The sequence below is a fragment of the Primulina huaijiensis genome, chromosome 16 (assembly GCF_012295235.1).
Source record: "Primulina huaijiensis isolate GDHJ02 chromosome 16, ASM1229523v2, whole genome shotgun sequence".
NCBI lineage: Eukaryota > Viridiplantae > Streptophyta > Magnoliopsida > Lamiales > Gesneriaceae > Primulina > Primulina huaijiensis.
Window position 1 is genome coordinate 11,913,577 of NC_133321.1, and position 13,630 is coordinate 11,927,206.

Here is a 13,630-nt window from a genome sequence, read left to right on the forward strand (position 1 = left end):
ACCGAAACAAAGATTACACGCACTGATGCTGGAAAAACAAGCCAATCGAACTCAATAACTTTCAATTCATGACATGAAAGACTCTAATAGAATGAAGGAAGAAAATTTCTAACCTGTTGCACTATAATTCCGGCCGCTGGAGACACTACGCGAAGACAGCAGAAAACAGAAGGAAGACGCCAGGTTGCAGGGCTGGGGAAAAACTTCTGGATTTGAGCGATCTGCTATACTGGTTTCTCAAATGGGTTGGTTTATATAATTAAATGGAAATGGGCTGGGCCTGTTGCTACTTGGGCCTCACATAACTTCAAAAAGATTTTTGTACGAATAAATCATAAGAATCAAACCATATACATTTTTTAAAATATAAATTAGATTAGGTTTTTTGCAAGATTGAACATTTTTCATGATACTGATCAACACGATTCATGCTTAAAGTGAAAAGTAATATTTTTAGCATAAAAATAATAATTTTTCATAAATCGGAGTTGAAAATCCATCGCACAAGATTGGTCGTTTTATAAAATTGACATATAACTGATAAAATTGATCCGTACTAGAGTTTGAAAAAAGTTTTTTTTGTTGGTATAAGTTATTACTATTATTGTTATTTATTTATTTTCAAAGAGTGTTTTTATTGAAATAAAAGTTATGAATTAATAGGTACATGCGAGCAGCTGTTCTTTTCGTCTTCTTGGAGCTTTTCCATTCACTACAGAGAATCCATGGCGACTCCTCCTCCAACTGATGGTGCTCCTCTGATCCAATTGGACGAAGAAATTGAAGGAGAGGAAGTTGGTTCCAGAAATTATCGTTTCTCCAAAATTGGAGAACCCGTTCCCATACGCAGCAGCACCTTCAAATTCGACCCCGAAAGCCTTCCCACCCAACCCTTGGTCGTCTCCGAAAAGTTTCGTCTCCTTTTTGTCGCGCATCCGTGTGGTAACTTCTCTCACCGTGTCACTTTCACGCTCATATGACATGATGCATAAAGGCGTTCACTTTCTAATCCTATGTCCATTGCAAATTTTTTTTTCGGCATTTTGGGGTTCAGGGTTTTATGTTACGAGGACCAGGGACGTTATTGCATCCGCCGAGCTGATTAAAGACAATCAAACTGCAAAATCGTTGAAGGAGTTATGCCTCGTGGATGTTCCTGTCCAAAACGTGACCATGCTGGCGCTTTCACCTGATGACTCCATGCTCGCCGCAACGGAGGGCAGCAATGCCCACTTTTTTGCCGTCAGTGCTTTGCTCCATAAGGTAGGGTTTTTCAGTTTGTATAAATCTGTTAATATTTTGATAAGAAGTATTGAAAGTTCACTTTAATTCTACAAACAAGTTAAGAAAGAAGACAATAGTGCGTGTGTTAGCATTTTTTTAAATGATATATTTTTGTTAAAACATTATTTAGTAGTTTTTGGTTAAATTACTTTAAAACAATAATACAGCACTTTATGTTTAATTTGGATTGGTCCATTGAAAGCTTCAGAGCTATAGTGTAGTCCGAGCTAAAATCCATTTAAAGCAAGTGAAATGTATTTTTCCTATGGCTCCACGTTTGATTGCTAGCTTACTTAAAGATCTAGTTTGGTCGTCATTGTTGTTTGGTGGCGTTGGGTTCGGCACGAGCAGCGGGTTAGTGTTGCATTAATTGTTGGTTTTGCGTCGGGTTGACATGGGTCCGTGTTTTTGAAGTGTACTGAATTGTGCTTTCTTCTTAAGGCCACAGCTGTCTTATAGAGACCTACTCAATTCAACTTGAAAAAATTTTTGATGCAAGAAAATGCTGCTGGAAGACCTGAGCCACCACCTGGACTCTTTAAACTTAAAAATCTTCAATAGTATCTTACACCAGTACACCACAATTTCGTTGTGGTCTCTATTCTCTACACTTGGTCGTTGGCTTTGGTAGAAATGCTGGTGGTCTGGACTCATTCTTAATTAAGTTATTGTTACTAGGTTTTGTGTGGTAAGCACAGTAGCTTATCCCCTGTGGTGTAGTTAGCCTCTACAGTTCTGCACTATTTGTTGTGTTTTTCCAATAAGAAATGATATCTACGAATTTTAATCGAATGCATGTTTTGAGCATTCAATGCTTGCTTAATACATGTGATGCATTGAACTTTGTCTTGAGCTAATATGGTTTCCATCCAACTAACAAAATTTTTCCCAATTGTGCCTGTACTGCATCCGTGTTCTCCTTCAAAGATTCGTTACCCTTTTTGAAAATTGTACGGGTGCTTGATAGATAGCACACTCCCACAAGTTTTTGCATTTTTCCTCTCCAAACATGCATGCATGTATGTATCTATCTGCCATAGTTGTATTACTTTTCTAGGTCAAGTCCATTGATTTAAGACCACAATCCCTCAAAACTTTGTCATGTGAAACTTTAAGAGATAAGAAGGTGCTCTGGAGATTTATAGTGATATTTAAAGGGCTCACACCAATTTGAGTAACAACTTCATGTTAGTATTTTGTCTTTTGTAGTACATCCTGAGGGTTAATTTAGTGTGCAAAAAAAAAATCCAGTAAATACTTAAAAGCTTGATGGAAAGGAAAAATTTATTTACCATAGACGAGTTTGTGAATATAAATGGTTGGGTGGGAAAAGTCATTAGAGAAGGTACTTGAGTTATTTGGAACCGACCAGCCTATCGTTCGATTTTCTAGGTTCCTTGGCTTGGTTTCTTCAAAACAAGATAGTAGAGACTGTTCCTCCTCCTCTCTATTAGTGACATCTTTGCTTGTTGCAGTTTGATTTCATGATTTTGTTATCAAGTTTAGACTGTATTTTGAAAAAGTTGGATGACACCATCAAACTATTGGTACAAAATACAAATGATGTCATCTTCGTAGATATGTTTATTTTGGTTTCATTTTCCTGTTGTTGAATTGTTTTGTTCGGTCTTTGTCTTGATTTTGTTTTCATCGGTCTAAGATTGAAGAATGTTCTTCCCTACTCCAACTTGAGGGAATGTTAAGAGAATGGGTTTTTGTACCTGTTAAGGTATCAATGTAAATTTTTTACTTATCATATTTGTTGAGAATGCATTTCTCCTCACCCTAAATTATGTTTATATTTAGTTATTGTAATCAATTTAAACATGCTATTTAGTGGTAAGTTCAACCTCCCCTCCTTGCCTTACATGTAAGTTGTAACTGATTAATGTGGGAACATCCCAAGTGGAATGTATAAGAACCTGCCTCTTTATTTCAGTCACATTAATAAAATCTACAAATGTAAGTTCTATAATTGCGCCATATTTGTTTCGACACATGAAACCTAAGATGTCCTCAATTTTATCTATGCCACGGGTTCCCGTCCAATCAACTATACGTTAAACAGTGTTCTCTTGTGTCTTTTTCCCCTTATGGGAAATCTTCTATTCCCTGAACTTTCATGTGATAAATATGCCCATTGAGACAGGAGCAAAAGCCTTCCTTTTCAGTTCAACTTGATGATTCCGTATGTATTAAGGATTTGAGATGGGCGAGAAATGTTGCAAAGGTGTATGTAATTCTTTCAGCTCGTGGAGATTTATTCTATGGATCTGGCCATGGGCCCCTTAGCCACGTGATGGAAAATGTTGATTCTGGTATACTTTCTATTCTGTATTTATTTGGCTTATTTAAGTTGATGTGTATATTATAAACGGTGACTTTCGTGAAGTTGAAGTCGTGGTTCGACTTTACTGAATCATTTTCAGGAATCTTGTACGTCCTAATATCTCCTCTCTAGATTATTTGTCGTACCACTGAAGAGAGAGTTTATGATACAAAAAAAGCTTTTGTTCATGCAATCCTGGAAAATATCTTGGTTCGCTTGAATTTTGAAATTAATTTTCTTTCACTGAGAACAATGAGACTATTTCTATTATCATTGTGTAGTCATAGAACTTATTGAACTTCTTGTGTGTAGCAAAAACCTTAGCACATATTTGGTTCAGGATCATATTCTATTACTTACTGATCTTTTTTGGCATAGTTGATTGGAGTGTTAACGGCAATTTTGTTGCTGTGGCAAGGAAGAATAATATCAGCATTTTGTCATCACAATTGAAGGAAAAATTTAGCTTTTCACTACCTTTTCGGTCGGTGATAGGTGATAACGATTCTGATGTTAATCAGGTCATAAAAGGTATTTTTCCTTCTCCAGTAATAGATAGTCGTTGATAATTTGTTGGTTGCCATTGCCAATGTTCTGAAGTTTTTCCAATTCAATTATATTTATTATTCATTTAGCATCCTCTCCTGGATCTTTGTTTTGGAAACTGTTTTCTGTGGTCAAAATTACAGTCTTAGAGTTGTGAATTTTAATAAACTTGCGACCAGATCCCATGAATTTTCCCACTAATCAGATTCTCGAAGTTTCTTGGAATCTGTTGACATTGCTTTGCCTGAAATTTTAGATATGGCGTTGATATGTTTAGCAACTAAGTTGAAAGGCTATGCTATTGTTAACTTAAAGGTTTGCAAAAGTAGAGGTTTTTCGTTTGCTCCAACATGCTTAATTTTGGCGACCTAAAGTATGTTTATTTGCCCAAGTCGATGGATCTTGGTTGTTGTTCTCGTTGCTGTCACAAGAGTATGTTGAGTGCAGGGCACAGACTGCTTAAAGTAACCACCATGCCGGGAGAAAGAGCTAGACAGTATAATTTTTCGGTGTAAACTCTGGAAGATAATATCATCACAATTTTTTTCTTGCTCGTTAGTTTTTTTGGCAGATCGGATTCATTGAAGCTGCTATTATTTTATAAATTAATCAAAAGGATTCATTGTTGGCTATCTTGTAAGACTTCAATAAAGTGATGTTGTTGGGCTTTAAAGTATTTCTGTTAGTAAGCAAGATCTGGTATAAGATAATCGACGAGGAGACTAGGAATAAAGTAAAATATGTGTCAAATCTTTCCATCTGTTTGTTCTGTGGATAAAGAATACAACTCATGCAGTAGCCTTGTCAAATAAGTATATTTGACGTTTTGCCTTGGCATTTGATTGTTTTCTTCCCGAGTTATGTCCATTCTACAAGTTGATGTTCCAAAAACAAAGAGTCGAAGTACAAGTTTCACCTTTCAAAAAATAAGTAAGTTTGTTTTGCAGTGTAAAGGTGATTTAGTTTTCTCTCCGTGGACAGCATTTTTCTGGCTTCTGTTGGTTATGCCTGATAGTGTTATAGATTATGGAGTTGTTTCTGTTTGCACTAGAAATGATTGAATGGTCAATTGCTCACTTGTGTTTGTTGACTTCTGTTATAGTTGTACGGATCTATAGGCTGTAAAGTCGAAACCTAACTTGAAGTCTTAACGTATTCTCCCATCCTGTTTTTACAAGTTTCTTTCCATTTATATGCATGAGTTTTTTGAACTATGCTGGAATCTCAGGACTTGGGCTGATATACTTTTCTATGCAGGATTATGGATTATATAAAAAAAAAAAGGAAACCCTTCCCCCTCCCCACTCCAAAAGAGTGTTCTTCTTTTCTATCAAAGATAAACTTTACTAAAAAAAGCTTTAAAAGACTGATCTCTCTCTCAACTTGGATCTGTCCTTTTTTAATGTTTCTTTTTTGACAATAATTTTTTCTAAATCTCAAATTTGTGGGTTAGTGGACTCTGTGCGATGGATTCGTCCAGACTGTATAGCTGTTGGATGCTTTGAGTTAAATGATGACGGAGAGGAGCAAAATTACATAGTCCAAGTCATCACAAGCAAGGAAGGAAGAATCACTAACGTTAGTAATTTAATTCCGTATATTCAGATTATATTTGAAAACCTTCTATGCTATCAGTACCTTCTATGCTACTACTGATATTCAATTGCTTCTACACCATTTTTCAATTCGCCTTGAAGCCTAATGAATTCTTAATGAACTAGTCATAGATTTTTGACTCTTCATTGCTTCTGATGATTGTAGTTGTTATTGCACCGAAGCAGTTATTGGTAATTGATGTAGAAGTGCAGTTGTCTCCTAGCTTTCAAATGAAATTACCTATTACTGTCGGATAGTTTAGCATTTTCCTTTATGCATCTTGAGTTCTTGACTTACATCAGTCTCTGTCATGGCCCACTTTCTTGTCCTTTTTTGCATGTTACAAGTTTTCAAGCAATAGTCTATGCCCTTTCTTTTCAGATTGGTAGAAATGATGGATCCACAGTTGTGGCCTTTCCAGGTCATAATCCCAAGCCAAATTAGTTTTGGTTACAAATTTCTTTATGTGATCGATTTCAACTTCCTCAAAATCACTGGGGTCAGCCGTCGAATTGATCATGCTCATATTTATATATTTTGAGAGACATGGTTAATTTGCTAGAGGAAGAAGGAACCCTATTAATCAAATTTAGGAAAGCATTAGGTTTTGAGTTATGGTATGGGCACATAACGGTTTTAATAGCTTATTTTGGAACATTATAATATTTTTCCATTTTTTTTAACAACACTCGTACATATCTTACAAGTTCATAAATTATCTAATGAAATTTGTAAATGGCTCATAAGCTCTGCCAACAAGCTTTGAAAGGACAATGATTTTCTTTTTGTTAAATGTTCCAAAGTACTTTGTATTTTTCCGAAGTAGCTCGATTATATGTAATAATTTAATTGATCATAACATTTGTGCCAGAGTTACCATATTTCTTGCTAATTAACTGATTTGATTATTCTTTGTTTGTTTTTTTTTCCTTTCAGGCAGGTTCAAAGGCAATTGTGTTATCCTTCAACAATGTTTTCTTGGATTTTTGTACTGATGTTGTGCTCGCCCGAAATGGACCACACCTCTTTCTCAGTTATCTAGATCTTTAGTACGTGAACTAGTTAATTTATTTACTTGCTTTACAGAGCTTTTGATATTTCAGTCACACTAATATTTTGCTATCATATGTATTGAGTTTGTTCACCCGCAAATCGAATGAATTTCGTCATAAGATAAATTTGCTATAATATTTAGAAAACAAATATGTTTTGTGACGGCCATTTTGTGTTGTATATAATTGGTGTTGAGCCTAAACACAGGGCTATCCAGTGTTTTCAAAATTACTAACTTTCCTGTTATTTCACCCAACCTTAGGGTTTTTTTTAACTTTTTTTTATTAAAATGGATAGCTTGATATTAAAACAAATAGGGGTGTTTTGACCAAACCTTTAGAGATGTCAATCAATTGGCTCAATTTAATGCATATAAATGGGGCATAAAAAAATAGTTGTAACGAGAAAGTATTGCCCCATATTTTGTTTTGAGATGTCCACGGTTCTTTTTTTGTCTTGAAAGGTTGACGTTGAACTAATCACTTTTGAATAGGACTTCTATTCATTGTTGTCATGATCCAACAGTAGCATTCAGTTTTCTCGTTAGTTCTTGTTCTGGGTTCTTTGCTCCTTTCCGCCCTATCTCCCTTTGGTTCTCGAAATTTCGATCTAATCGGTCTGCCAAATTTATCTCAAATCTGTCAACTTCACCTGCTGGTCTGGTTCCAAATTTGTGCTTGATTTCTAGATTGGTCTATTTTAACAAAAGGTACCTTTGGAATTTGGTTGGAAAAAGTTCCTGATCTTGGACCAGGAATATAGAAATTTTGTCTGAGTATGCATTTGCTCTCTCTCATCACAGTGAGCTATATCCGATTTTGCTACTTAGAACAATTATGAGTTTTCATATTATTGAGGTTGTGCATCTTTCCTGGCTCAATAAAGTTTACGTCTCTGTAAGTTATGGTTATTGCCGACAAAGTAGGGATGAAACTTTTTGGGAGAAAAAGATGAAAATGTGATGCTATGATGTCCACATAAATGAACCTTCAGAAATTCACATCGCATATATATGCAGTAACCGTTTAAATGATCCAATATGCTCTTTAGTTAAACATTTTATGCTTTTGAAGACTGCATATATCAATGTTATAGCTGTTGCTTTCTTTTGGTTTCAGCGGCCTTGCATTTATTGCTAATAGGAATCTATCCCGACAAGTTGGATTGCTTTGTTGGTCGCTGGACAGCAGGAAGAATGAAGCTGCAGTTATTGAAATTCTTAATGATGCTTGGATTCTGTATATTGATTCTCAAGGTACTGAAATTCGAAACGAAGAAAAGAAAGATTTTATGGATAAAGATTTTATTGATGTGCATTAACACGGTTGTTTGTGGGTTCGTTTGCATGTCTCTAATATTCTGGAATTATGAAACTTTGCCATTCTCTTTTCATCTGAATGCGAGTTATTTATGCATGGTTATTTTTATTCCATGAAAATTGATTAAACTTATCATGGTTATTTGAGGATCAGTCAAGTTTATTACTTTTCACTTAGAAATGGTGTTGTCGTGTGGGGAAGTGGTCAAAAGGAAGCTAGTGTTTAACAGATTAAAAAATATATGGGAAACCATATGGATATGTACTATCAAGCTGTAAAGTACCAATATTTCCGGATTCAAAATAAAACAGATCTCAGATGCATCTCTCTGTTTTTTTTAGATGCATCTCTTTTTCAACTGGTGTGCTTTTAGATGATAATTTCTTAACTGTTTTGTCTCAGGTGATGGTGAAGAAAATGTGATTTTAGGAATCGCTGTTGACAAGGTTTCCCAGGATGAGAATGCCAAACTCACACTGGGGGATGAAGATACAGAGGTTTCACCTTCTTGTGTTGTTATATGCCTAACCATCGACGGAAAGATTTCAGTTTTCCATTTTGCTAGGTAATTTTTTGCCTTTGGTTTACATCTTTTTGGTAGCTTTTCCTAGTGGCGCTCTTGGGAAGCTACATGTAAAAATCTTACTATGTTCCTCTAGCGCTGCAGATGCTTTGTCATCACCCAATGGTGCTACTTCTGAAGAGGACAATACTTCACAGGTATCATTGAAGCATGAGTTGGCTCAGATTTCTTTCGGAGGTGAAGAGGAGAGTGGGGATCAAATCTCTTCAAAATCTGATTTTCCTATGCTGGGCCAAAATGAAAAGGTAAAAGCAGATGCTGAGGCTTCTGTCAATGAGAACATTGAACTGAAATCTGCTGTAAACTCATATACATTGCAACTGGCTGAGCCAACAAGACTTCAGTCGGAAATATCAAACCAGGATAGCAATGTAGAAACTCTATCAATACAGGATGCCAAATCATCTGCAAAAGCTGTGGGAAATTTTTCCATCCAGTCTCTAACCTGGTCAAATGGTAGAATCAATACTCCAAAAACTTCTGCTGGGAGGTTTTACTCTGCCCCTTTTAATGAAGTTGATGATTCTGATAAATGCTCTTCACAATCTGCTGGAACTGGAGCTGTACTTCGAGAATCTTCAGATATAAGTAAAAAAGCTGAACCTTCTGCGGAATTCACTGCTTTTGGACTGAGAGCATCAAACAGATTTGGAAACATACACTCACTACCAACATATACCGTGTCACAAGAACCTTTGGCTGAGGCCGTTGTTCCTGGAAAATCTCGTAAATCTGAGAACTATAAGGACACTTTTCCATCTCCGTTTGTTACTGGGTTGCCAAACTCCATGCAAAATTCATCAAAACAGCAGTTTGGAAATGTAATGTGTTCATCATGATGGAGATTTTCACCATACTTCTGTCGTTTTTTTTTTTTTTCATTTGTCTGTTTCTAGCACAATCTGCCTTGTCACATCCCCACCCATCAAGGCTTTTACCTATGAGTCTGTTATGTTGGTTGTTTCATCAGCTTTTGGTATTTTGGTTACATTTACTTAAATGCTTTGTGCCTTGACATTCACTATTGTCATTTCGATGAAAGACGTTCGAGTTACATTCTTTTTTTAGTTTGTGAAAATATTATTAAGTTTGTGTGATATGATTTTCACAAGTTATTGTATTCTTCAGGTTGAAGGAATGGCCAAAAAATTGGATATCCTTCTTCAAGGTATTGAAGGAAAAGGTGGTTTCACTGATGCATCTATAAACTCTAAAAAAAAACTGGTGAGAGAATTGGAGGACACCATGTGGGCTCTTTCCAGCAGATGCCGAATGTGGGGGGTTAGTTCTACTTTCATGTAATCAAACCTTCATTTTCTTTGTTATAAATATAGATCAATCAGCAATTTGTTGATTCATCCCATCGACAACTAAGCATTATAAGTAGATGTATTATGTACTCTTGGTTCAAACAAAATAATTTCTCGATTCTTTAATTTTTTAGAAAAGTTGAACTCAATCATCTTTGATACTAAATGCTTGAAGCAAAAGGGACATTCATGTAGTTGGCAGTTGGCACTTTACAAACTATCAGTTTATTATTCTTACCTTCTGAACATCCAAGAAGCAGTTAGCTCCTATCCGAGTACAGTTTTCTGAGATGTAGTTTTACCATTATGTGACGTTAACAAAAACATTTTACTCTGCTCTCTTATCTTGTCAGTGGGGGAAATATATTGGCTTCTGGTGTATTATATAGTGGTCAATGAACAACATAATGATATCAGCCAATTGAATTGGTTTACTGATACTAACTTTGTTTTGTCGGATTAAATACTATACAAATTTTGTAATATTATATTTCTTGATAATGTAGGGATTAATGGATGACAAATCAAGGGAAGTTCAACTTCTACTTGATAAAACAGCACAAGGTCTGTTCCTATCTTTTGCTGGTACCTTGATGCCATATAAATATTTCTGAATAGTGGCTTTGTATGAACAAAATATTGTTTATGATTTCATCATCTTTATGTGTTGGTAATGAGGGGAAACTCAGAAGCAAGAATGTGACTAGAGAAAAGGAACGGGAAGGGGAGTGAATGGTGAACCCCTTCTAGGCCTAGCTAGTTGAACACTATTATTTGTGGAAATACGATTAAGGTTTCAACTAGGATGACCATTTAATTTAGAAAATATTAAAGCAGAGAAATTATCCATCTAGATGGCTTCACACTGTTGAGTTTGATTTGTTTTTGTAAAAAACAGAAAAGCATCTTGTTACTTATAGTCTTGTGCATGGTGAATCGGGTTGATATATTTTAGATCATCAGCTCCAGAGATTTGATTAACCATCTTCCATCTTATTTATTATCCTTTTCAATTTATTTATTGTGGTGCAGCTTCTTGGGTGGTGATGGTGTCAAACGTGGAAGTACTGAACTAGATTGACTCCCATTAGTAGAAATTTAGGATCCTAAATTGGTGTTTCTGTTCTGGGTTAAAATTCCAGTTACTGTTGGGTAACTTTTGTTTTTAAGGTCTATATGTTCATGTAGGTGAAGAAAATGAAGAGGATGTACTCAGAGAGCAGGATATGTGATGAGGCCATAAGGGCTCCTCATTGGTGTATCTGTACCATGTCATAGTTATTTCTGATATTTGAAGTCATGCCTTACCATGTTCTGTGTTTTGATATCTTTGTAGTAAATATCGGCAGTAAAGTCGTCAAAACACTCTGTTATAGTATCTAATGCTATTAAAAATTTTATCTTTCTTTTTTCCTTGAACATGTAAGTTATCTTGTCTAGAAGTGCTGAATTTTGTGGCATCGTTTCAGTTTTGGTAAGGAAAGTATATTTGGAAGGGATCTTCAAGCAAGATGCAGATAGCAGATATTGGGAGCTTTGGAATCGTCAAAACCTGAGTTCTGAACTGGAACTGAAGCGAAGACATGTTTTAGATCTAAACCAGGTGTATACCTGTTTGCCATCTTCATTACTGTTTGTTTTCCTTATTTTATTTATTAATGCTTATACTGTAACGCCACGTTAACCCAAAAAATTCAGGAGTTGACAAATCAGCTGATTGAATTAGAAAGGCATTTTAATTCTTTGGAGTTCAATAAGTTTGGTGGAAATGGAGCACTGCTAAGAAATTCGAGAGCTTCAGAGAGTGGGTATGGGCATTCAAGGTATTGCATATCATGTCTTTGTCTTAAGCATCTGTTGTACGTCATTCGCTGCTAACTGATTGGTGAAATAATGTATTTTTATTTGATCAACAAACCATGAAGTGATAGCAGGCTACATTCTACATTTAAGTAATCATCACCTTGATGACTTTGTGAACAGCATAAATCACTTTTGATCTCATGAGGAGAGTATATGATGCAGACCCTTCTGCTTTTGAAATTAAGTAGTGATTACAAATATCATTTCAGGACAACAGTTAACATTTTATAATTTATGTGAATTATAGTAATTTCCCATTTGGAAAGGTGTTTTAATATGAAGACCTCACCTAAAGGGTTGTTATGGTAATTTCCTTCTTTGTGTTTTATCCATCCGAATTAAATTCTTTCCTTTGTTAAAAATTGTTACGGAACTTGTATGCAACTCCTAAAATTTGCAACCTAGCACTTTGTTAGTTATTAGTGACGTATGTTATTCATGTGACTGAAGGCTTCATTTCGAAACATATTTAAGTGTTTCCTTGCAGGCAAATTCAGTCCTTGCAAAGTTTGCGCCACACAGTGAATGCACAATTAGCAGCTGCCGAGCATCTTTCGGGATGTCTATCGGAACAGATGGCTGTTCTGAGTATTGAAACGAGTGGAAAGGAAAATGATGTTAAGAAAAAGCTCTTCGAGTCTGTTGGCCTCTCCTATAACAGTGACTCTTGCAGATCTCCAGATGGGAACAGGACCTTTTATACTCAGTCCCACCGCGAACAGTTCACCGTTTCAGGTTCAATTGCTTCTATAACACAGTCTGTAAGAAACCAAGCTAGTCCCCAGTGTTATGAACCAGAAACTGCACGGCGGCATCAAAATTCACTGGATCGGGTATTGTTTCTTTGCTTTCTTCTCTCTTGGTTTTTTAATCTTAATGAGTTGGCCATCACTCATAAGCGCCAGTACATTATATATATTTTATTATAGTCGCCCATCTGTTTCATTTTTCTTTGTTTCTAACACGTCATATTCGTTCAATTTCTAGTGTACCTGTTGTGAATAATGATTTTTTTGGATAATATTTTTAATAAAACAATTGTAACGACTTATGTGTCTTTGAATACTTCATCACTTTCTCCCCATCAAAAGTCTTAGGTACAAACCTGTGTTACTCTGGGAAATGTGGGAAATTGTGTGGTTTTGTAGTGTTTAGTGGCCATTCTTTGGATTTTTTGAAGGAGTACTTATCTTATATGGTGAAATTGATATGTATTATAATTGGTTTGTGGATCCAATATCTTCCCTGCTTAAGTACATGTATTAATCAAATGGTTGAACGAGTTGGATGTGCATTTTTTCACCCTTACAAATAAAACTTGAGCACCGTACTATGCTTGCCCAAATGCATGAAATACCCATGAGTTTGATATATTGGTGTGCTGATAAATCCTTTCAACAGCTTCACTTGATCTTGTCTTAGATTAACAGATTCTTGCGCTTGAATAATGTATGGAACTTTGCTCTTATCATAAGTTAAGTTGCAAAAACATGTTTCAACATTCAATTCCCACTGGCCGAAAGGAAGAAATGGAATACTGGATGTGATTTATGAGAGAAAACATGTATATTGAATTGAAATCAAATCATATTCATAATAACCGNCTGGTTCAACCGGTTTTCCGGTTCATAGCCAGTTCGGCCGGTTTGACCGCTAAAACAGTTTATAGGGTGTTCGGAGCAGATCTGTGACCGGTTCCCTGTCAAATCGGTCGAGCCGGTCGGTCCGGTTCTGAAAACATTGCTTA

The 13,630-nt window shown here is 35.8% G+C and overlaps 1 protein-coding gene across 4 annotated transcripts; it reads left to right on the plus strand.

Annotated features, from left to right (window-relative positions):
* Positions 1 to 665: 665 nt before the first annotated feature.
* LOC140961467 (nuclear pore complex protein NUP214-like) lies at positions 666 to 13,421 on the plus strand. Of its 4 annotated transcripts, XM_073420004.1 has the most exons (15): positions 666 to 942; positions 1,055 to 1,263; positions 3,434 to 3,602; positions 3,992 to 4,144; positions 5,613 to 5,737; positions 6,692 to 6,804; positions 7,927 to 8,063; positions 8,530 to 8,692; positions 8,787 to 9,134; positions 9,174 to 9,531; positions 9,839 to 9,991; positions 10,527 to 10,584; positions 11,490 to 11,623; positions 11,719 to 11,843; positions 12,371 to 13,421. In XM_073420004.1, exons 1-15 carry the CDS (start codon positions 726 to 728, stop codon positions 12,810 to 12,812), a joined length of 2,904 nt encoding a protein of 967 aa, XP_073276105.1. In that variant the 5' UTR covers positions 666 to 725; the 3' UTR covers positions 12,813 to 13,421. The 4 variants fall into 4 exon arrangements, with proteins under 4 accessions (XP_073276105.1, XP_073276106.1, XP_073276107.1 ...); XM_073420005.1 differs by having other exon boundaries at positions 8,787 to 9,531; positions 12,358 to 12,689; XM_073420003.1 differs by having other exon boundaries at positions 667 to 942; positions 8,787 to 9,531; positions 12,371 to 13,420.
* The last annotated feature ends 209 nt before the right edge of the window (positions 13,422 to 13,630 follow it).